We start from the raw sequence: 25,297 nt of genomic DNA, 5'->3' as shown, positions 1-25,297 counted from the left end.
ATTTTGCCTATTGTAACCCTAGTACAGTGGCCTGACGCTCACGGTTTACAGGCCACATCATGCCTGCAAGTAGAGTTGCAAAATTCTAGTAACTTTTGCAAAATGACCAGATTTTTCCAGAAATCCTGGTTGAAGGATTCAGGATTTCCTGATAATTCCCTCCTGTTTTGAGGTATCTTCCAACCGGGATTTCTGGAAAACCTGGGAAAGTTAACCGAATTTTGCAACCCTACCTGCAGGTAGTGATGGGGAAATGAAGCTTCCTGAAGCATCGAGCAATTCCAGCCAATTGTGTCGAAAATAGGTTAATTACGCAAGGCTTTGATCAACATGTTGTACACTAGTGGCACCTGCTGGTCAAAATAATTTAGAACAGACAAATTATTATAGATGACATCGTACACGCTGTAGCGCGTGCGCAGGGTAGCCTTTTGTCTTCTACCAACTCAATCTGGTGGTTGTTCGACAAAACAAAGCTTCAGACATCATTGATCATATGCTTCTAAGAAAGTGATACAAGCATCGGCTCACTGCTTTGAAGCAAACTGCTTTGAAGCAAACTACTTAGCGATTTCAACGCATGCTTCGGAGCTCCGGTATCAAACATAACATCACTACCTGCAAGTCACATTATGCTGGTTTGCATAATGTGACTTACTTCCTGGTCTCATTCTTGCTGGCATCAAAATAAAAAAAAGATTAATAGGAGACCGAATGCGATCGGACCACCATAGAATTGGCCTCCATATAACTCTTACAGAATTTCCACGTGGACTGGGATATTGGAAATTGAATCAAAGCCTACTGGATGACAATTTGTTATTAACTAAGACCGAATAATTCATAATTGACTTTTTTCTGCACAACATACAGTGAGGTAAAAAAGTATTTGATCCCCTGCTGATTTTGTACGTTTTCCCACTGACAAAGACATGATCAGTCTATAATTTTAATGGTAGGTTTATTTGAACAGTGAGAGACAGAATAACAACAAAAAAATCCAGAAAAACGCATGTCAAAAATGTTATGAATTGATTTGCATTTTAATGAGGGAAATAAGTATTTGACCCCTCTGCAAAACATGACTTAGTACTTGGTGGCAAAACCCTTGTTGGCAATCACAGAGGTCAGACGTTTCTTGTAGTTGGCCACCAGGTTTGCACACATCTCAGGAGGGATTTTGTCCCACTCCTCTTTGCAGATCTTCTCCAAGTCATTAAGTTTTTGAGGCTGACGTTTGGCAACTCGAACCTTCAGCTCCCTCCACAGATTTTCTAAGGGATTAACGTCTGGAGACTGGCTAGGCCACTCCAGGACCTTAATGTGCTTCTTCTTGAGCCACTCCTTTGTTGCCTTGGCCGTGTGTCTTGGGTCATTGTCATGCTGGAATACCCATCCACGACCCATTTTCAATGCCCTGGCTGAGGGAAGGAGGTTCTCACCCAAGATTTGACAGTACATGGCGCCGTCCATCGTCCCTTTGATGCGGTGAAGTTGTCCTGTCCCCTTAGCAGAAAAACACCCCCAAAGCATAATATTTCCACCTCCATGTTTGACGGTGAGGATGGTGTAATTGGGGTCATAGGCAGCAATCCTCCTCCTCCAAACACGGCGAGTTGAGTTGATGCCAAAGAGCTCGATTTTGGTCTCATCTGACCACAACACTTTCACCCAGTTCTCCTCTGAATCATTCAGATGTTCATTGGCAAACTTCAGACGGGCCTGTATATGTGCTTTCTTGAGCAGGGGGACCTTGCGGGCGCTGCAGGATTTCAGTCCTTCACGGCATAGTGTGTTACCAATTATTTTCTTGGTGACTATGGTCCCAGCTGCCTAGAGATCATTGACAAGATCCTCCCGTGTAGTTCTGGGCTGATTCCTCACCATTCTCATGATCATTGCAACTCCACGAGGTGAGATCTTGCATGGAGCCCCAGGCCGAGGGAGATTGACAGTTATTTTGTGTTTCTTCCATTTGCGAATAATCGCACCAACTGTTGTCACCTTCTCACCAAGCTGCTTGTAGCCCATTCCAGCCTTGTGTAGGTCTACAATCTTGTCCCTGACATCCTAGGAGAGCTCTTTGGTCTTGGCCATGGTGGAGAGTTTGGAATCTGATTGATTGATTGCTTCTGTGGGCAGGTGTCTTTTATACAGGTAACAAACTGAGATTAGGAGCACTCCCTTTAAGAGTGCGCTCCTAATCTCAGCTCGTTACCTGTATAAAAGACACCTGGGAGCCAGAAATCTTTCTGATTGAGAGGGGGTCAAATACTCATTTCCCTCATTAAAATGCAAATCAATTTATAACATTTTTGACATGCATTTTTCTGGATTTTGTTGTTGTTATTCTGTCTCTCACTGTTCAAATAAACCTACCATTAAAATTATAGACTGATAATTTCTTTGTCAGTGGGCAAACATACAAAATCAGCAGGGGATCAAATACCTTTTTCCCTCACTGTATGTGTGTCTATATATATATATATATATGCGAGAGAAAAAAAACATATGGGGGATTGGAAGTGATGCAGACAATCTATCTGAAATATTAAAGCTGATCTACCCCCTAAATAAATAAATAAATAAATAATCCTGTTCATGATGTTAAATTTGGACACTTAAATTTGTATTTTCCCTCAATATGTTTACACGTTAGATATGCTAATATCAATTTAATAAAATTATTTAAATATTATAACAAAGTGGTAACTCTCCCAACATTGGGACATGAGGAACTCATGCTCTTGGATAAGCCTTACAAAAGTGTCCGTTCTCAATTTACAGGTAACAATACAACAGAACAGATGAACAGGAATGACATTTACTGTCACATGTGGCCAGAAAATTACTAGCTGAAAGCCATGCCCCTACTAAGCCACGACTCCAGTCTTCTGCTCTGACACGGTGGTTAATAGCTGAAAACCCAGCATCAACAACCCAACAACCCAACTGAGCGACTCAACTGGTTGGGTCAAAATAACCCAGTTTATGTTCGGTCCAATATTTATCAAAATGTGGTTGTTTTTAACCCAGCATTTTTTTTAGCGTTTGCGATCTGGCTAATGTGTTTTGAGTTTCCACTTACTCAAGTGGTGAATTAGCCCCAAATAAATTTGCCTATGATATAGTGCACATAAAGATACAAGCAAATGAATCTATATTGAACAAAAGAAAATACAAATCTTCAGACCTATTGCAGTAAAATATAACAAAAATAGCCTAATTTTCAACCCAAAATGCATGCCAATCACTGGATTAGGTTGCACATTGAAATATTTTGAATAAAAAAAACATATATTTTATTGAATACCATTTCAGTAGTCTAATACACGTTTTAATAAAGCACTGTGAATTACTTTATAAGATGCTACTAATCTTTTCTATGGCGAGAAGAAGAAAAATGGTGCGACCAATTCATGGGCTGGTGGCACTAATGCCACCAGGGGAAATGTTAGTCTGGAGCCCTATTTTAGTGCTAAGCATGCAACAGTTGTCTGATAGAGAGATATTAATTGAATAGAGAATACCAGATGGGAGTGGGAGAAGTAAAGAGATAGAGGGAGGAAGAGAGAGAAGAGGAGGATGAGGATGAGTGTATATAATTGCTGTAAACTGCTCTTATCCCACTGTCTAAAGAGAAAGGGGGAGATGGAGAGGTGGGGGGAGGGAGAGAGGAGGCAGGGGCCATTACGTAACGTGGCAGAGGAAAGCCAGGATGGGTGGAGGAAAGATGGGGGAGGCTGAGGGTTACTATTAGTAGGGGAGTTGGAGGGGACAGCAGGCTATTGGGACAGGACAGGGCAGGGCAGGTAGAGGGAGAGAGAGAAATAGACTGCTGATAGCAGACACAGACCAAAGGCCGGTGGCCTGCTGTACATCCACATTTCAGAGGAGTAACCCTTATGTCCCTCTACAGAGAACTGGACCAATATCAAAACACACGTGTGACAAATATCTGTGTCCACATGATGGGTGGGTGGGTGTGTGTGGGAAGGGAGAGGAGAGGAGAGGTGGGTGCAAACTGGAGATGGAACATATGTTTTAAAAATTAATTAATAAAAGGCTCTGCCCAGGGGAAGGTTTGTCTCAACCGTGGCAATGTTATTGTGCGTGTATGTGTGTATTCTCTATGGAAAAGAAGATGTTGTTCAACCCCCTTCCTCACCCAGCCAAGGTCACAATAGATTTCATGTCAGTCTGAGCAAGAGGCTATGGCACTGCCAAGTGAGTATAGACACAAACATCGAATACAGTATTTTCCCCCTGTCTTCCCATAATTGACAGAGTTACATGTTAAATAATAATAATAATATGCCATTTAGCAGACGCTTTTATCCAAAGCGACTTACAGTCATGTGTGCATACATTTTTACGTATGGGTGGTCCCGGGGATCGAACCCACTACTCTGGCGTTACAAGCGCCATGCTCTACCAATTGAGCTACAGAGGACCCTCATTGTGGATCGGACGAAATGACAGAGGCACAGATGAATGGATGGGAGGATGGATAGATGGATGCTATTTATAAAGCCTATTTATCTCAGTGTGATTGTGATTATGGAGCATCATTGACTTACTGTCCAGTGTCCATGTAAACCCACTGTCTCTCTGTGGTGGTAACTTCCTTATAAATAGGCCAAAGAAAGGCTAAGTTACTAAATCAACATTCTGGTGAACTTCTGGTAATAGCCCCTTGGTTTCCTGTATGATACACACACATGTGTACACGCACATGCACGTATACATACACAAACACAAACAGACACACACTCTTGTTTAGGCTGGTGAGATACTCTTCCCATTCTCGCTCTCTCCCATCTGTCTTTCCTTCTCTCGTCCTGTAATTGGCAGGCAGTGTGACACATATCTGCTTCCTGGAAAACAGAACTGTCTACTAGCTCCAATCTGCTCCAGGTCTCTCACACACACACACACACACACACACACACACACACACACACACTTTATTTTAGTGGATGTGAATAGAATCAGTTACTTTTAGTAGATGTCTTAAATTAACCTCAGTTAATTTGGAACTCATAAAAATCGAGATTAGAATGTCTGCCTTGTTGACAATCTACATTTATATTGCTCCGTCCTAATCCACAAGTGACAATGTTTCAATCCCAGTTGAATGTTCATCAGATTAAACAGATTATATACAAACTAACCTAAATACATACAGTACATTTCTGCTAGTACATGATGGACCATTTTCAACTCAGTAGTTTTATGTGTGTATATGAATGTGATTGTATGTGTGACCTTGTGAATGTGTGTTTGTGAGTGTGTTTATTATCTGTGTGGGTTGGTTTTATAAGTAGCTAGGCTGCTAGTCATGTGTAGGCCATCTGTCTTTTCTCTTCTCTTGTGTAAACATTGATATAAAGTTATCTGATGAACAACAGTAGGTTGCCCATAGAGGGAGGTGCACTCAAGGGTAAAGTCGCACGCACGGACGTACACACAGACACTATTGATGAAGCTCTGTTTCAGCACTGTGACTAGAGATCCCTGTCGGGGAATGTGGAGGAGCGGAAAACGATCAATGTCAGGAAATCAGGAGGGGAGGGGAGTGTCTTCACAACGGGATCTTGTGTGTGTGTGTGTGTGTGTGTGTGTGTGTGTGTGTGTGTGTGTGTGTGTGTGTGTGTGTGTGTGTGTACACATTTTACTATACTTGTGAGTACCAAAAGTCCTTTCAGGAATAGTAAACCAACAAAAATTCAGAGAAGTGAGGACATTTTGACAGTCCTCACTTGTAAAAAGGCTATTTTAAATGTAGGGATTAGGTTTAGGGTTAGGGTTAGAATTAGGGCTAAGGTTAGGAGTTAGGCTTAGGTTTAGTTTTAGGGGTTAGGGTTAAGGTTAGGATTAGGTTTAGGGTTAGGGGTTAGGGAAAATAGGATTTTTGGAATCAATTGTTGGTCCCAAAAAAGTATAGGAAGACATAGCTGTGTGTGTGTGTGTCTGCAGAATAAAATGGGTCTGATCTGTTTATCTCTATCCAAGTGTGTGTGTGGGAAGGACAAACACACATTGTGCTGACAACTGCCCACTTTGCATTCTCTAAACCCCTCTTTAGTCTGTGGGTATTATGTCTCATACTGGCAGTGGACGGGGCCATTCCCTTTGGCAAGGATACACACATACACACACACAGATCTTAGACTTCGTTAAACATCAGGTCTGTCTGAGCAAGTGAAAACAGCGATGTGTAAAGTCTCTGTTGCCCTCTACCCTTCTCTCTGTTGTTGTTTTGGTCTGTGTGTTATAAAGAGAGATTGCTTCACATTTGATGCATTACTTTCAGATCTGTCTGCATCCCATCCAGATCTGTCTGCATCCTAGTCCTAACCTTAACCCTAACCTTAACCCCTAACACTAAACCTAATCCTAACCCTAAACCTAACCCTTAACCCTAATTCTAACCCTAAACCTCTAAGCCTAAAATAGCCTTTTCACATGTGAGGACCGGCAAAATGTCCTCACTTCTCAGAATTTTAGTTGGTTTACTATTCTTGTGAGGACTTCTTGTACTCACAAGTATCGTAAAACATGTACACACACACACACACACACACACACACACACAAACAACATATTTTGAGATGTTAGACTTGGTTAAACATGAGGTTTGTCTGAGCAAGTGAAAACAGCGATGTGTAAAGTCTCTGTTGCCCTCTACTCTTCTCTCTTGTTGTTGTTTTGGTCTGTGTGTTATAAAGAGAGATTGCTTCACATTTGATGCATTACTTTCAGATCTGTCTGCATCCCATCCAGCATTGTTTCTCTCTCATGTTTGGAAGTCGACCCAGTTAGAAGAGAAACGCAGGAGAAGTTTTGGTTGTGTGTTTACTTAAGGCAGACATTTTGGTGGCGTGCGTGTGCGTGTGTGGTGGAGCTTTGCCAGGGCTTACGGCTTGGCTGAGAGCGCTCCTCAAACCAGTTTACTCTGGTTGTGTAGTGGAGCAGTCTGGAGGTGGGAGGAGGACCTCTTAAAGCTGCAGACCAGACCGTTTGTTTTTTCGTATTATTATTGTGAGTTTGTGTTCACACTTAATTTCATTTGTGTGTGGTGAATAGGTGTGTGGATTTTTGCGTCACCGTTTCCTTGTGTGACAGAACTTTTTATGTTTGAGATTTTGTATAAATGTGTATGTGTGTGTGTGTGTTCCTTGGCTCTGTTTTAAACAGTTTGGCGAACTCTAAGCCTTGAGGGAAAGGAGAAAGAAAAGAGAGCAGATTGGATCTTGGTCTTTCCAACACAATGACACAGATTACTGCAGGCTCTCTATGTTTGTTAATAGATTACCCTCTATTAAAGACTACCCTGTTCGGTGTGTGTGTGTGCGTGAGTGTAGATCTCTCTGTGCCAGTCTAAATACAAGGTTGAGCTGACGGCTCAGCAAGGGGTGAGCTGGGCACAGGGAGGTTATAGCAACATGCGGCCCTCCATGGAAGGAGTTTGACACCCCTGCTATAAAACATATATTGGGGTTAGAGTTGCACAAGACTAGTTCTCTCTCTCTCTCTCTCTCTCTCTCTCTCTCTCTCTCTCTCTCTCTCTCTCTCTCTCTCTCTCTCTCTCTCTCTCTCTCTGTCTCTCTCTCCCCCTCTCCCCCTCCCTCTCTCCCTCTCCCTCCCCACCTCCTACTCTAAAGCAGATGTAGGGTAATATATGGGAGAGGCTATATAGAAACTTCTGGTGCCCAAATCGATTAAGAATTGCCTGCAGCTGAGAGTCGAGTTGAGACTAACAGATTCGGTTCAGTCAGTCTTCCTGATGAGCCCTTCCCGGCTAGTTTATGCTGGCATAAACAGCATGTAGCTAGTTAAAGATATGTTTATTTTGATGGTTGAGGGAGAAATAACTTGTAATATTGGTCACCATCAGGATGTCAACGTGACATGCTGTGACGATGCAAGCTCTCTACTGCTCTCTCGTCATGTCGAACCACCGTTCTCCATTCCCCACACTTACAAATATACTGGGTTAAAAACAACCCAATTTGGGTAAATATTGGACAGAACACATGTTGGGTTATTTTGACCCAGCCAGTTGGGTCACAAAAAAAACATAGTTTTCTTTAAATTGGGTTGTTGATACTGGGTTATTGAGCTATGATCCACCGGGTCAGATCAGAAGACTGGAGGCGTGGCTTAGTAGGGCCGTGGCTTTCAGCTAATTATTTTTGGCCAGCTGTGAGAGTAAATGTCATTCCGGTTCATCTGTTCTGTTGTATTGTCAACACATGTTAAAGGTTCATGAACAGTCAAAATCATGTTTTTCATGACATTTGGTGATATTTGGATCGAACCAGATCAAAGGATGAAAAATTATTGTTGCTTCCACATTGATAAAGTTTTGTCATAAAGTTACTGGTCCCCTCCCTTGTGTCAAAGATTTTGATTCCGGAAGTGGGATTATTAAGGGGGATAGGGTGACTTCAACCTAACGCTCTCATTTTAATACACCAATGGTAACATGATATTCTCTTACCTAATTTAAATAAGTACCACCTTCTAATATCGGAGAAGGTGTGTTTGCAGAAGGGCGTGGTTTATAGAGCTAGATAGCTACTCTACTGGTCCCACATTTTTACTGTAGGGTGTCAGCAAATATAATGAAAGTTTACCCTATTAATCTATGGCAAAGATACTTATATGTTTCCCCTTTCATCTGTGTCTGGTGTTAGCTAATTAGTGGCTAGCTAGGTCTTCAGCTAGCATGGCACAAAAGGGGGGGAAAGGTCATTCAAAACTGTGACGCAGTTGTCATGTCAACACATCTGTCAGTGCTGCTGTGAACCGTATCGTAAGAGACATTCCAAACAGGAGATGTATAAAACAGTTTTGACATCATTGATGCAATTTCAATGTTTGCGTTGCTTTGTGTATCACCAAATTAGCTTGAGATGATTTTACTGCTCACTGTATCCAAGTTGCTTGACATAGGCTGTTCAAAGAGCTGTCAGTCAAGGTGAGCTCATGAATATAAGATCCCAGCCCACGCAGCCTGTCTTTTCAAACTTCCTTGTAGTTAGCCATGAGAGAAAAAGTATTTATATCCAAAATAAATATTATGGGTCATATTGTAGTCAGTCAAAAGGCTATTTTACATGGGAATCAGAATGACTGTTTGAGACCTTTAAGGTTGAGCACTGCCACTTTTGTAGCTTTAGTAAGGTTAACACAAGAGTAAAAGTTCCTTAAAGCTATGTTGCCAATATCAGGACAGGGTGAAGCACATTTATTGTGGTGATTTTTACTGAAAATGTACAACTATGGCATTAACGTCTACATTTTAGTTTAACGTCTACAATTACTCAAACTGAATGATTCCGAACTCTCTCAAAGTGCCAACTTTAGCAAACAAGTTTCAAACTCTTGTGGGAGTTTCTAGCCACAAGCATAAACTACACTCAAAAAAATGCTGGGTTGTTTGGTTGACCAAATTGCTGGGTTGCAGGCACTTAGTTGGGTTGTTTTCTTTAAAAGCTGCTGTTGTTATTGATGCATGGTACTGGGTTATTGAGATATGACCCAGCTGGTCAGTTCAGAAGACTGGAGGCATAGTTTAGTAGGTGAATGGCTTTCAGATAGTTATTTTTAGCCACCCATAGTAAATGTAATTCCTGTTAATCTATTATGTTGTTTAGGTATCACATGTTAAGGTCAAACATTTACATTTTTGTAGCTTCAATGAGGCTTACAGAAGTGCCCTAAAAGCCTATGTGAATCCCATTGTTGGGATACATTAAGGTGGTATACCTTACCATAATACAGTGCATTCGGAAAGTGTTCAGATCCTTTGACTTTTCCACATTTTGTTACGTTACAGCCTTATTCTAAAAATAAATAAATAAATATTTCTTTTTTTTCATCAATACCCCATAATGACAAAGCAAAAACAGTTTTTTAGATTTTTTTGCAAATTTATACAAACCCCCTCCCCCCCCTTAAATATCACATTTACGTAAGTATTCAGACCCTTTACTCAGTACAGCTATTTTCAGGTCTCTACAGAGATGTTCGATCGGGTTCAGGTCCGGGCTTTGGCTGGGCCACTCAATGACATTCAGAGACTTGTCGCAAAGTAACTCCTGCGTTGTCTTGGCTGTGTGCTTAGGGTCGTTGTCCTGTTGGAAGGTGAACCTTCGCCCCAGTCTGAGGTCCGGAGTACTCTGGAGCAGGTTTTCATCAAGGATCTCTCTGTACTTTGCTCAGTTCTACTTTCCCTTGATCCTGACTAGTCTCCCTGTCCCTGCCGCTGAAAAACATCCCCACAGCATAATAATATAATAATATGCCATTTAGCAGACGCTTTTATCCAAACAGTCATGCGTGCATACATTTTTTGTGTATGGGTGGTCCCGGGGATCGAACCCACAACCTTGGCGTTACAAGCGCCGTGCTCTACCAGCTGAGCTACAGAGGACCAGCATGATGCTGCCACCACCATGCTTCACCGTAGGGATGGTGCCAGGTTTCCTCCAGACGTGACGCTTGGTATTCAGGCCAAAGAGTTCAATCTGGGTTCAACAGACCAGAGAATCTTGTTTCTCATGGTCTGAGAGTCCTTTAGGTGCCTTTTGGCAAGTGGGCTGTAATGTGCATTTTACTAAGGAGTGGCTTCTCTACCATAAAGGCCTGATTGGTGGAGTGCTGCAGAGATGGTTGTACTTCTGGAAGGTTCTCCCGTCTCCACAGAAGAACTCTGGAGCTCTGTCAGAGTGACCATCAGGTTTTTGGTCACCTCCCTGACCAAGGCTCTTCTCCCCCAATTGCTCAGTTTGGCCGGGCTGCCAGCTCTAGGAAGAGTCGTGGTTGTTCCAAAGTTCTTCCATTTAAGAATGATGGAGGCCACTGTGTTCTTGCGGACCTTCAATGCTGCAGAAATGTTTTGGTACCCTTCCCCAGATCTGTGCCTCGACACAATCCTGTCTCGGGGCTCTATGGACAATTCCTTCGACCTCACGGCTTGGTTTTTGCTCTGACATGCACTGTCAATTGTGGGACCTTATATAGAGTTGAAGTCGAAAGTTTACATACACTTAGGTTGGAGTCATTAAAACTCATTTTTCAACCACTCCCGTCTCCACAGAAGAACTCTGGAGCTCTGTCAGAGTGACCATCAGGTTTTTGGTCACCTCCCTGACCAAGGCTCTTCTCCCCCAATTGCTCAGTTTGGCCGGGCTGCCAGCTCTAGGAAGAGTATTGGTTGTTCCAAAGTTCTTCCATTTAAGAATGATGGAGGCCACTGTGTTCTTGCGGACCTTCAATGCTGCAGAAATGTTTTGGTACCCTTCCCCAGATCTGTGCCTCGACACAATCCTGTCTCGGGGCTCTACGGACAATTCCTTCGACCTCATGGCTTGTTTTTTGCTCTGACATGCACTGTCATTTGTGGGGCCTTATATAGAGTTGAAGTCGGAAGTTTACATACACTTAGGTTGGAGTCATTAAAACTCATTTTTCAACCACTCCACAAATTTCTTGTTAACAAACTATAGTTTTGGAAAGTCGGTGTGCATGTGCATGACACAAGTAAATTTTCCAGCAATTGTTTACAGACAGATTATTTCACTTATAATTCACTGTATCACAATTCCAGTGGGTCAGAAGTTTACATACACTAAGTTGACTGTGCCTTTAAAACAGCTTGGAAAATTCCAGAAAATGATGCCATGGCTTTAGAAGCTTCTGATAGGCTAATTGACATAATTTGAGTCAATTGGAGGTATACCTGTGGATGTATTTCAAGGCCTACCTTCAAACTCAGTGCCTCTTTGCATGACATCATGGGAAAATTAAAAGAATCAGCCAAGACCTCAGAAAATTAATTGTAGACCTCCACAAGTCTGGTTCATCCTTGGGAGCAATTTCCAAACGCCTGAAGGTACCACATTCATCTGTACAAACAATAGTACGCAAGTATAAACACCATGGGACCACGCAGCCGTCATACCGCTCAGGAAGGAGACGCGTTCTGTCTCCTAGAGATGAACGTACTTTGGTGCGAAAAGTGCAAATCAATCCCAGAACAACAGCAAAGGACCTTGTGAAGATGCTGGAGGAAACAGGTACAAAAGTATCTATATCCACAGTAAAACGAGTCCTATATCGACGTAACCTGAAAGGCCGCTCAGCAAGGAAGAAGCCACTGCTCCAAAACCGCCATAAAAAAGCCAGACTACGGTTTGCAACTGTACATGGGGACAAAGATCTTACTTTTTGGAGAAATGTCCTCTGGTCTGATTAAACAAAAATAGAACTATTTGGCCATAATGACCATCGTTATGTTCGGAGGAAAAAGGCGGTAGCTTGCAAGCCGAAGAACACCATCCCAACCGTGAAGCACGGGGGTGGCAGCGTCATGCTGTGGGGGTGCTTTGCTGCAGGAGGGACTGATGCACTTCACAAAATAGATGGCATCATGAGGAAGGGAAATGATGTGGACATATTGAAGCAACATCAGTCAGGAAGTTAGAGCTTGGTCGCAAATGGGTCTTCCAAATGGACAATGACCCCAAGCATACTTCCAAAGTTGTGGCAAAATGGCTTAAGGACAACAAAGTAAAGGTATTGGAGTGGCCATCACAAAGCCCTGACCTCAATCCTATAGAAGATTTGTGGGCAGAACTGAAAAAGCGTGTGCGAGCAAGGAGGCCTACAAACTTGACTCAGTTACACGAGCTCTGTCAGGAGGAATGGGCCAAAATTCACCCAACTTATTGTGGGAAGCTTGTGGAAACGTTTGAACCAAGTTAAACAATTTAAAGGCAATGCTACCAAATACTAATTGAGTGTATGTAAACTTCTGACCCACTGGGAATGTGATGAAAGAAATAAAAGCTGAAATAAATCATTCTCTCTACTATTATTCTGACATTTCACATTCTTAAAATAAAGTAGTGATCTTAACTGACCTAAAACAGGGATTTTTTACTAGGATTAAATGTCAGGAATTGTCAAAAACTAAGTTTAAATGTAATTTGCTAAGGTGTATGTAAACTTCCGACTTCAACTGTAGGCAGGTGTGTGCCTTTCCAAATCATGTCCAATCAATGTAATTTACCACAGGTGGACTCCAATCAAGTTGTAGAAACATCTCAAGGATGATCAATGGAGACAGGATGCACCTAAGCTCAATTTAGAGTCTCGTAGCAAAGGGTCTGAATGCTTATGTAAGTAAGGTATTTTTTGTATATTTTTTTATACATTTGATTGAAACCTGTTTTTGCTTTGTGTGTAGATTGATGAGGAATTTTTTTTATTTAATGCGTTTTAGAATAAGGCTGTAACTTAACAAAGTGGAAAAAGTCAAGGGGTCTGAATACTTTCCGAATGCACTGTATGTAATAAATAATCGTAATATTATAGAAGATGTGTAAAAAGCTGAAACATGTATTTGCAGTATGTAAACTTAACATAATGAACAGGAATTACATTTACTCTCAGGGGTGGCCAATAAGATGTAGTTGAAAGCCATGGATCCTGGAAATAACCTAAGGATTACATTAAAAAAGATCCAGCTGCTAAATCAATCAAGCATGAGAGTAAAAAATAACCAACTGATGTTTGGGTAATCCCAACGGTCCAACTTGTTGGGTTATTCACGCAGCCCAACTGCCTGGGTCAAAATAACCCAGCCTATGTTCTGTCCAATATTTATTAAGCGCTGGGTTAACAAAAAACCCAAATTGGGTTGTTTTAACCCATAATTTGTTTAATTTTAGATAACTGGAAAGGGCTCATCAGGACGACTGAATGAACTGACTGAACTGAAATCTGTTCGTCCTGACTCTCAGCTGCACGCAATATGTCATCGAGAATATATGCCTTAAACATTGTCAGCTTTCACCTATCAGAGGACCCTAATATTCACACAGGCAGCTAGAGAAACCAATAGCAATGTACCAATGAATAAATAAAACCAATACCAGTAGTCAACTAGCCGGAACCCGCCTGTGTCTTTAGCCTTTACCCACCCTGTTGGAAACACTGCTAGACTCATGTGACAGTGCTCTGTCAAAGGAGTGTTCTGGTTATCTTATCTTTATCTGAACTTTATACAAACGTCAGTCTGGTCAGCATTCTGTGCTAAGGGAGAATTTTCAGCATTCGCAGGGGATGTGACCACAGTATTTATTATTGGACTGGAATTTTCCATTACACGCTTTAACACAGTTTGTTGTTCTGTCTAAAGAAAGCATGGCTGGAATATTTCAGAGCCGGAATTGGGATAGGGTTGTTTTTTTTCCTGGTTTCCAGGTTTGGCTTTGGCAGACACATGATTGGTCGGTTTGCCTATGGCAGACTCACATGATTGGTCAGTTTGGCTGCGGCAGACTCAGTGAATGGGTGGTCTGCAATTGCAAACACAGCAATTGGCCAGTCTTCATTTGGGAAATCTCATTGTGAGGAAACTATAGTGGGCAATGGGCCATTTTACTATGCTACTATGCTTGTATTGTAGCATGACTGTTACAGGTCCGCTGATTTGATATAGAAACCTTCCACTTTCTATGCCGTAATAGCATGTTGGTTGTGTGTTCGTAATATGTCCATAGCCTGTTTGTTGTTTGTACATAGTGTGTGACCTGGCCTCTGGTGTGTGTGTTCCAGGAAACCTTCAGGTCATGCTGATAAGGAGGTAATGGCTGCTACCGTCCTGACATCACTGTCCACCTCCCCTCTGGTCCTCACCCATACCCAGACAGCCTCAGGTAAGACCACACATGCACACGCACACACAAACAGAGGTTCAGGTCTCACTAACAGTAGTGCCAGTCTCTAATTTCTACCTCTAGAATTAATGTTTACCCCGCAACCAACCTCACTCTGCCAACAGCCTGGCATTGGACACATCGCCATGGCTGTTGTTTCCGGAGCTGCCCGTTACCATGGCACTCATCGCCGTGCCAACGTTAGTAGACGGTCAGAGTCCTGACTTCTATTTTAAGCCTCGATGCAAGTGTTTTTCTTTTGCAGTTTTTTTGGCACCACCACCACTACTCCACTCATTGGAGAGTTGCTTTATTTTATTTCAGCAGGACGGTAACCTAAAACACGATGCCAAATCTATGCTGGAGTTTCTTACCAAGAAGACAGTGAATGTTCCTAAGTGGCAGAGTGTAACACTCTGGCTCCGGGACTTTTGTATTTGAGCCAGGGTGTATTGTGTTTTGTTGGGTTTTGGGTGATTTTCTATGTTTGCATTTCTGTCACGTTTATTTCTAGGTTTGGTCATTGACTCCCAATCGGAGGTAACGAGTGTCAGCTGTCGGCTCGTTATCTCTGATTGGGAGCCATATTTATACTGCATGTTTTCCTGTGGGCATTGTGGGTTATTGTTCCTGTTTAGTCTTTGTCACTATTGGACTTCACATTCGTCGCTTTGATTTGTTGTTTTGTCGTGCTTTAACTTAATAAAGTACCATGTTCGTTTCACACGCTGCGCCTTGGTCTCCTTCACTCCTCGACGATCGTGACAGAATAACCCACCAAAGAAAGACCAAGCAGCGTGTCCAGGAGCAGGGAGACTGGACATGGGAGGAGGCACCGGGCAAGGAGATAGAGAGGCTGGCGATGGCCCAGGTGGGCACATCGTGGTCCTGGGAGGACATGCTCGGAGGCAAGGGACCTTGGGGAAGGATCAAGGCCCTGGCGAGAGAGGAGCAACGGCGGCAGCAGGGCCATCGTCGGAGGGTCGTGTGTCAACCCCAGAAAATTTTTAGGGGGGGGGCACACGGCATGGACGACGGGGCTGACGGAGGAGAAAAGGGGGAGTATCCAGGAGGCCACCAGGCCAGGGGTACACCGCCCTGTACGTCCTGTGCTGATGCCTCACACAGAGTGTGTGAGGGTAGGCATTCAGCCAGGACGGGTGGTGTCCGCTGTTCGCTCCAGGCCTCCTATCCGTCTCCACAGCCCGGTCCGGCCTGTTCCTGCCACCCGCACCAGGTCTACGGTGTGCGTCGCCAGCCCGGTCCGGCCTGTTCCTGCCACCCGCACCAAGTCTACGGTGCGCGTCGCCAGCCCGGTCCGGCCTGTTCCTGCCACCCGCACCAAGTCTACGGTGCGCGTCGCCAGCCCGGTCCGGCCTGTTTCTGCCACCCGCACCAAGACTACGGTGCGCGTCGCCAGCCCGACCCGGCCTGTTCCTGCCACCCACACCAAGACTACGGTGCGCGTCGCCAGCCCGACCCGGCCTGTTCCTGCCACCCGCACCAAGTCTACGGTGCGCGTCGCCAGCCCGGTCCGGCCTGTTCCTGCCACCCGCACCAAGACTACGGTGCGCGTCGCCAGCCCGACCCGGCCTGTTCCTGCCACCCGCACCAAGACTACGGTGCGCGTCGCCAGCCCGACCCGGCCTGTTCCTGCCACCCGCACCAAGTCTACGGTGCGCGTCGCCAGCCCGGTCCGGCCTGTTCCTGCCACCCGCACCAAGACTACGGTGCGCGTCGCCAGCCCGACCCGGCCTGTTCCTGCCACCCGCACCAAGACTACGGTGCGCGTCGCCAGCCCGGTCCGGCCTGTTCCGGCCACCCGCACTAAGTCTACGGTGCGCCTCAGACGGCCAGAGTCTGCCGTCTGCCCAACGGGGCCTGAACTGCCCGTCTGCCTAAAGCCTGCAAAGCCGCCCGTCTGCCATGAGCCATCAGAGCCGTCCGCCAGACCAGAGCCGCTAGAGCCTTCCGCCAGACAGGATCAGCCAGAGCCTTCCGCCAGACAGGATCAGCCAGAGCCTTCTGCCAGACAGGATCAGCCAGAGCCTTCTGCCAGACAGGATCAGCCAGAGCCTTCTGCCAGACAGGATCAGCCAGAGCCTTCCGCCAGACAGGATCAGCCAGAGCCTTCCGCCAGCCATGAGCAGCCAGATCCGTCGGCCAGCCATGAGCAGCCAGATCCGTCGGCCAGCCATGAGCAGCCAGATCCGTCGGCCAGCCATGAGCAGCCAGATCCGTCGGCCAGCCATGAGCAGCCAGATCCGTCAGCCAGCCATGAGCAGCCAGATCCGTCAGCCAGCCATGAGCAGCCAGATCCTTCAGCCTGCCATGAGCCGTCCAGCCAGGATCCGCCAGAGCCAGCCAGCCAGGATCCGCCCCTTAGCCAGGTGCTGTCCCTTAGCCCGGTGCTGCCCCTAAATCCAGGTGGAGTAAGTAAGCGGGTGGTGACTAAGGTGGGGTGGGGACCACGACCAGGGCCAGAACCGCCACCGTGGACAGACGCCCACCCAGACCCTCCCCGAGACTGTATGCTGGTGCGCCCGGAGTGCGCACCTTTAGGGGGGGGTACTGTAACACTCTGGCTCCGGGACTTTTGTATTTGAGCCAGGGTGTATTGTGTTTTGTTGGGTTTTGGGTGATTTTCTATGTTTGCATTTCTGTCACGTTTATTTCTAGGTTTGGTCATTGACTCCCAATCGGAGGTAACGAGTGTCAGCTGTCGGCTCGTTATCTCTGATTGGGAGCCATATTTATACTGCATGTTTTCCTGTGGGCATTGTGGGTTATTGTTCCTGTTTAGTCTTTGTCACTATTGGACTTCACATTCGTCGCTTTGATTTGTTGTTTTGTCGTGCTTTAACTTAATAAAGTACCATGTTCGTTTCACACGCTGCGCCTTGGTCTCCTTCACTCCTCGACGATCGTGACACAGAGTTGCAGTTTTGACTTAAATCTACTTAAAAATCTATTGCCAGAACTGAAAATGGTTGTCTAACAATGATCAACAACCATTTTGAAAGAGCTTGAAGAATTGTTTAAATAATAATGGGCAAATGTTGCACAATCCAGGTGTGGAAAGCTCTTAGAGACTTAATGAGAAAGACAGCTGTAATCGCTGCCAAAGATGCTTCTACAAAATATTGACTCTGTGGTGTGAATACTTGCGTAAATTAGATATTTATGTATTTCATTTTCAATACATTTGCAAGAATTTCTAAAAACTTGTTTTCACTTTGTCATTATGGGGTATTGTGTGTAGATGGGTGAGAAAAAACAATCTATTTATCCATTTTGAATTCAGGCTGTAACACAACAAAATGTGGTATAAGTCAAGGGGTGTGAATACTTTCTGAAGGCCCTGTATAAAGGATGTAGAAAAGATAATGGACCTATATATTTTTTTAATAATATGATCTTTGAGAACCAACAATGACAGAAATAAAAGCTAGACAGCCAGGGAGAATTGAAAATTCCCAAAACAATTAATTTAGCAGTATAGTTAAAACACAGCATTAGCCATGGCAAAATGAATACAATTTCAGGAAATTAGCTTTAAAACTGCAAACATTTCTTGCAAACATTTCTCTCAGCTCCACGGAGACATTTGACCAAGAAGGAGAGTGATGGCGCTGCATCAGATGACCTGGCCTCCACAATCACCCGACCTCAACCCAATTGAGATGGTTTGGGATGAGTTGGACCGCAGAGTGAAGGAAAAGCAGCCAACAAGTGCTCAGCATATGTGGGAACTCCTTCAAGACTGTTGGAAAAGCATTCCTCATGAAGCTAGTTGAGAGAATGCCAAGAGTGTGCAAAGCTGTCGTCAAGGCAAAGGGTGGCTACTTTGAAGAATCTCAAATATAAAATATATTTTAATTTGTTTAACTTTTTGGGTTACTACATGATTCCATATGTGTTATTTCATAGTTTTGACATCTTCAGTATTATTCTACAATGTAGAAAATAGTAAAAATAAAGAACCCTTGAATGAGTTGGTGTGTCCAAACTTTTGACTGGTACTGTACATCACAGAAGACTGAACTATAACAAAACTGTTTGACAAAGAAACTGGATTTTCAGCAGTTTTTTTGAAATAATGTTTATAAATTATGAAATTATGAAAAATATGACTAACATTCCACCCACGCGGCCACTACATTTTACATTTACATTTTAGTCATTTTAGCAGACGCTCTTATCCAGAGCGACTTACAGTTAGTGAGTGCATACATTTTCATACTGGCTAGGTAATTTAACTGCAGGAAAGGGCTACAGGTTCTAGGTTGAACCCTTTGCCTTACAAAGAGCCCCTGTCTTCCAAAAAGGGTTCTTCAGATCAAAACGGTTCTTAGTAGAACCCTATACCTCCGCAAATAACCCGTTTGGAACCCTTTTTTCTAAGAGTTCAATAATATGCAAACAATGTATGAGCTTGGCTATTATCTGCTTCAGATGTACAATGACAAGGGGCGCATTGCACATGCCCATTAGGCCAGTAATGCCATCATACTGGCTAGATTGGTGATGCATGCCATGGTGATAAGCTGCAAAATGGGTTCACATGGTGATATGCTGAGAAAGAGTGACAATCAAATAGAATAGATTGGAGAGCTCACAACTGGACAAAAAGGTCATGTTCAGTTGAGAATGACAAAGTGAAAACATATCTTTAGGAAAAAATTATGTTTTATTGAAAAAGAAATACAGAAATATCGAATTTACTTAACTATTCACACCCCTGAGTCAATACATGTTAGAATCACCTTTGGCAGGGATTACAGCTGTGAGTCTTTCTGGGTAAGTCTGTAAGAGCTTTCCACACCTGGATTGTGCAACATTTGCCCATTATTATTACAAAAATTCTTCAAGCTCTGTCAAATTGGTTGTTGATCATTGCTAGACAACCATTTTCAGGTCTTGCTATAGATTTTGAAGCAGATTTAAGTCAAAACTGCAACTCACTGTCTTCTTGGTAAGCAACTCCAGTGTAGATTTGGCCTTGTGTTTTAGGTTATTGTCCTGCTGAAAGGTACATTCTTCTCCCAGTGTCTGGTGGAAAGCAGACTGAACCAAGTATTCCTCTAGGATTTTGCCAGTGCTTAGTTGAATCTTGCATCTGCTACAAGACCATGGTGCTTGCCTACGGAGCTGTGAGGGGAACGACACCTCCGTACCTTCAGGCTCTGATCAGTCCCTACACCCAAACGAGGGCATTGCGTTCATCCACCTCTGGCCTGCTGGCCCCCCTACCTCTGCGGAAGCACAGTTCCCGCTCAGCCCAGTCAAAACTGTTCGCTGCTCTGGCACCCCAATGGTGGAACAAGCTCCCTCACGACGCCAGGACAGCGGAGTCACTCACCACCTTCCGGAGACACTTGAAACCCCACCTCTTTAAGGAATACCTGGGATAGGATAAAGTAATCCTCCTACCCCCTCTTACCCCACCCCAAAGAAAGAAAAAAAAAAAAAAAAAAACATATTGTAAAATGGTTATCCCACTGGCTATAAGGTGAATGCACCAATTTGTAAGTCGCTCTGGATAAGAGCGTCTGCTAAATGACGTTAATGTAAATGTAAATGTAGCTCCATTCCGTAAATTTTTTTATCCTGAAAAACTCCCTAGTCCTTAACGATTACAAGCAAACCCATAACATGATGCTGCCACCACTATGCTTGAAAATATGGAGAGTGGTACTCAGTAATGTGTTGTATTGGAGTAGCCCCAAAAACATTTTTTGCACTATACCTTTAGTGCCTTGTTGCAAACAGGATATTTGTATTCTGTACTGGCTTCCTTCTTTTCACTCTGTCAATTAGGTTAGTATTGTGGACTAACTACAATGTTTTTGATCCATCCTCAGTTTTTTCCTATCACAGCCATTAAACTCAGTAACTGTTTTTTTACCCCCATTTCGTGATATCCAATTGGTAGTTACGGTTTTTTCTCATTGCTGCAACTCCCTAACGGACTTGGGAGAGGCGAAGGTCGAGAGACATGCATCTTCCAAAACATGACCTGCCAAGCCGCGCTGCTTCTTAACACACTGATCGCTTAACCTGGAAGCCAGCCACACCAATGTGTTGGAGGAAACATCGTCCAACTGACGACCGGAGTCATCTTGCAGACACCCTGCCCGTCATAAGGCGTTGCTAGAGCACGATGAGCCAAGGAAATCCCCCCGGCCTAACCCGGACTATGCTGGGCCAATTGTGAGCCGTCCCATGGGACTTCCGGTCCAAAGTGTAATTAATAACTTCACCATGCTCAAAGGGATATTCAATGTCTGCTTTTTGTGTTTTTACCCATCTACCAATAGGTGCCCTTCTTTGCGAGGCATTGGAAAACCTCCCTGGTCTTTGTGGTTGAATCTGTGTTTGAAATTCACTGCTCGACTGAGGGACCTTACAGATAATTGTATGTGTGGGGTACAGAGATGAGGTAGTCATTCAAAAATCATGTTAAACACTATTATTGCACACAGACTGAGTCCATGCAAGTTATTATGGGACATTTAGGCTTTCCATGACAAAGGGGTTAAATACTTATTGACTGAAGACATTTCAGCTTTTAATTTTTAATTTAATTTGTAAACATTTCTAAAAACATAATTCCACTTTGACGTTATGTGGTATTGTGTGTAAGCCAGTGACAAACAAATCTCAATTTAATCCATTTTAAATTCAGGCTGTAACACAACAAAATGTGGAATAAGTAAAGGTGTGTGAATACTTTCTGAAGTATGCAGACAGGCTTTCACAGTGATCTATATCTGAGGACAGAGAAAGAAAGAAATAGGCTCCGTATTATTACAGTCTTCATAGTTTTCCTCTCTAGGGATTAGATCTGGATAATCGTTTCATAATGTAAGTCCAGAGCGTCTGCGAAATGACTAAAATGTCAAATGTAATAATGTCCTCCCACAAATTACCTGCCCCACTAGTTCACCTACTCTCTCCCTTTTCTGACAGCTGGATCAGTAAATAATTTCACCCTCTTCCATTGCTGTTATCTACAAATGCTCATTAGCCTACACACAGTGGCCTGCTGTAGCCCGCTTCCTAGCTAGCTAGCTAGCTATTAATAATGCATAGTTTTGTAACATTTTCAAAATGTATTTACTTGGAGCGACTGGCAAGCAACCCTATAAACCTACTGTACCACTAAATCAACATCCGTTTTCCCCTGATGTTTATTATTGTTCTGGTCACAACTCTGGGGTGAGGAGATGAGGGCTGGTAACTAGCCACTGTACTGAAACACACATTAGGGTTATGTGTGGCTGGGTCATTAACATTGTGTGAGTTTTCTTCCCCCTTCCATAAATCGACGGTATATATTTAACCCCTCTTGGCCCCATCTCCACAGTTTATTTCAGTTATTTATTAAAATGGGTAAATCCACAAAATATTAGGGGATGGGGGTGTACTGTACAATATGTGGGGAGAGAGGGCAAATATGTATTCATGTTTCATAATTAATCAGAAATGTCATCATACTCTTTTCATACATGATTGAAATGTGCTTAGTGGGTAAGAGCGTTGTGCCAGTAACCGAAAGGTCGCTGGTTCTAATCCCCAAGCCAACTAGGTGAAAAATCTGTCTGTGCCCTTAAGCAAGGCACTTAACCCTAATTGCTCATGTAAGTCGCTCTGGATAAGAGCGTCTGCTAAATGACTAAAATGTAAATGTAAAATGTACCTGTTTACCTCCAATATCGTATTTTCTTCCCCCTAGTGTCATGTGCTGAATACATCTCTTCAGGGGTTATGGGGTTAGTCTCCCCTGAGACAACATATAGAACTATGTGAACTCCTGTGTCTCTATTCTCTGTAGGATCCTCCTCATCTACACTAGCCTCCATGGACCAGTCAGTTATTGATTAATATGAGTTAATCTCCAACACACAGCTCATCCTGCTTGGAAGGCTTTACCTCTTGTTTTTCATTGTGTTTCACTATAAGGCAATGTGATTATGGCCTTGTTATAGGATCTGTATAAGGATCTGTATTAGTGAAGCGGTCAAAATACCATATTGCAGTGGAGGGGTTTGTTGGCCAACGCTGCTGGAGAGTGAGGCTGTTTTCCTATGGATGGATGGACGTTCAATATAAACCTCCATTCAAATGTTGCATTAACAATGTTGCCAAAAAACATTGTATAAAAATGATTCTAGAGTATGAAGTAAAGAAGTTAATTAAAGCTATAAAGTGAATTAATGCCTCCCTGGTTTTGATGGTACTGACTGGCCATCATCTGTCTCCAACTGCAGTTCCGGAGCCAGCCAGCAGAGGGTGGAAGGAGGTGCTGTCAACTAGCTACAGCAGCTCCACCAGTGGCAACTGGAGCTGGGACACCAGCGACCAATCAGTGCCCTCCACACCGTCCCCGCCTCTCTCCAACGATGCCAGCAAGAGCTTCCTGCTCTCCTCCCAGGGTGATAATGTCATCGACGACGTCAAAGAGAGCACGCACTTCTTGTTTGAGGACCCCATACCCCGGAAGCGGAAGGTACAACTGGGGGTCAGGGGCTTAGGATGAGGCTTCATCCTAATGCTACTGAACATCCTTCTATACTTATGTCCAAGGAGTTCATAGATCACAGCTATTTGATTTATCCAGTCCAGTTACTTGTTTCTTGTGATCCTTCAGATGAGAACAGTATTTGTAGCCACAACCAACCCTAAGCTGCGACTCATTAGAAATTGGCCATGGGCCAAAAGTGGCTCCCATCAATTTAGGAATCGCTGCCCTAGAGTGTCGTTTTGCTAATTCAAGGGGGCCTCTGAAACCCCTCTGGAAAATTATCTCAAAACACAGTGCTAATGTAATTTAGGATCTTATGACACTGACTTGGCCCTGAGACAACAAGGTCTGTCAACCTATACGCCTCTGAGCGTGATGGAGTGTGTTCTCGCTCTCTCTTTTCCTCTCTCTCTTTTTTTCTTCCCCTGTCTTTTCATACAGTGGAAACCTTCCAAGACATAAATGTGGTTTCATTATCAAGAAGAGCCATAAGCCCCCTCACTCATCTCCAAGAGGAAGAGGTGGGAGTTAGGACGGGGAGGAAGGAGGAGGTGTGTAAAAAGAGAGTTTGGAGGGGGAGGAGAGTTTGTAAAAACAGATTAGGGATGAGGAAGGAGTAAAATTAGTTTTGGGATGTGGGAGGAGAGGGGAGTGAAGAGAGAGTTTGTAAGGTGAAGTAGGAGAGGAGTAAAAGGGGGGAGTGTGAGGCTTCATCTGCAGCAAGCTGAGAGGGAGAGAAGAATATCTCAGAGACTGGAGGGGGCTCAGATATGAGTGTGTAGGTCCAACTCACTGGCCTGTAGGCCTATCCCAGAGGTAACAGAGACCATGTCGGCTGGAACACATAAGATCATACAGCATGCAGCAGGCCAGGCTATAGAAAGACAATATCCTGAAAGGAAATGAAGAAAAAGTGATAGTGAATGAAAATATTCTAGATTGGACTACACTCACTGACTAGCTTCACCAGAATATGACAAACACATTGTAGCATTCCCATCACTAAGCACTTGAACTGAATTATGATTAAGCTGTGTTACAGTACCAAAAGACTGTGCTCTATTAGTCAAGTCATCCATCAAATATAATGTATTTTCATGTTTCACGTCCATTCTTCAGCCAAACCTCGCTTGTTAAGATGTGACATAACATTAGACAATGCTAGACACACAGTAAATATTAAATCAACAGTATGCAAAGCCTTGGGAGGCCATCTCAATAAGGCTTGCACTGACATGCATGCAATAGATAAAGTAATTACAGTTTGGATGACTTGTATATAAACCTGCCCTGGGCAAACCTAACAGGCAGTTAGTTTACTGTGGTGGTTCAGTGTAGTAGGCCAAGACCAGAGGCCTAGCTAAGTCCTGAATGGCAGGCAGCAGTAAGTCTGGGTATACAGTAGAGTAGCTGCAGTGTATCTGACTGTGTAGAGTAGTGTACTATAAGAGGCTTAGGAACTGTGTTAATCACCCGAGTATTGCTGTAATAATGTTAAGATGGAAGAAAAACACTTTGGGCATTATTTGTGATTGTTTGTTGAGACGCTGCAGATTTACCTTTGGGTGTGTTTCATACAGTATGTTTCACAGTGCATGTGATGTCTTCACTGCAAAGAATAAGGGATTGCATAAGAATATAGACTGTTAAAAGGGTTAAATTGATCAGCCGCTGATAAACCTGTTCTATAGTTTGTATTTTAAAGTCGCTCTTTCTCCCCTCCCTCTTTCCCTCCCTTTCTGGAAGCTGTTGATAGGTAGAGAGCCAACGCCCACTAACCTGTCATTAGTACTGATGCAGGTCCCAACACATCTCTCCCTCCACTACCTACCTCTGAGATCTGCACGCTGCCTGGGAAAATAAGTCTGAAAAAACATAGCTCTGTCTATGTTTTTAGATTCTGCAGTCTAAAAAATGCTGGGTTAAAAACAACCCAATTTTGGTAAATATTGGACAGAACACGTTGGGTTATTTTGACCCAGCCAGTTGGGTCACAAACAACCCATTGTTTTCTTTAAGTTGGGTTGTTGATACT

General features: G+C 43.7%; 1 protein-coding gene across 1 annotated transcript in view; it reads left to right on the top strand.

Moving 5' to 3' along the window:
* LOC311148241 (zinc finger protein 704-like) overlaps positions 1 to 25,297 on the top strand; it is a 75,629-nt gene that overhangs the window by 29,935 nt on the left and 20,397 nt on the right. Inside the window, exons 3-4 of the mRNA XM_084185140.1 lie at positions 14,635 to 14,735; positions 23,009 to 23,247. Of these exons, the coding sequence (XP_084041266.1) occupies positions 14,635 to 14,735; positions 23,009 to 23,247 (340 nt within the window). The remainder of the gene's footprint in view (positions 1 to 14,634; positions 14,736 to 23,008; positions 23,248 to 25,297) is intronic.

Source organism: Coregonus lavaretus (assembly GCF_964263955.1).
Source record: "Coregonus lavaretus genome assembly, chromosome: 20".
Taxonomy (NCBI): domain Eukaryota; kingdom Metazoa; phylum Chordata; class Actinopteri; order Salmoniformes; family Salmonidae; genus Coregonus; species Coregonus lavaretus.
Note: the sequence above shows the minus strand (reverse complement) of the source record. Positions and strands in the feature narration are given on the sequence as shown.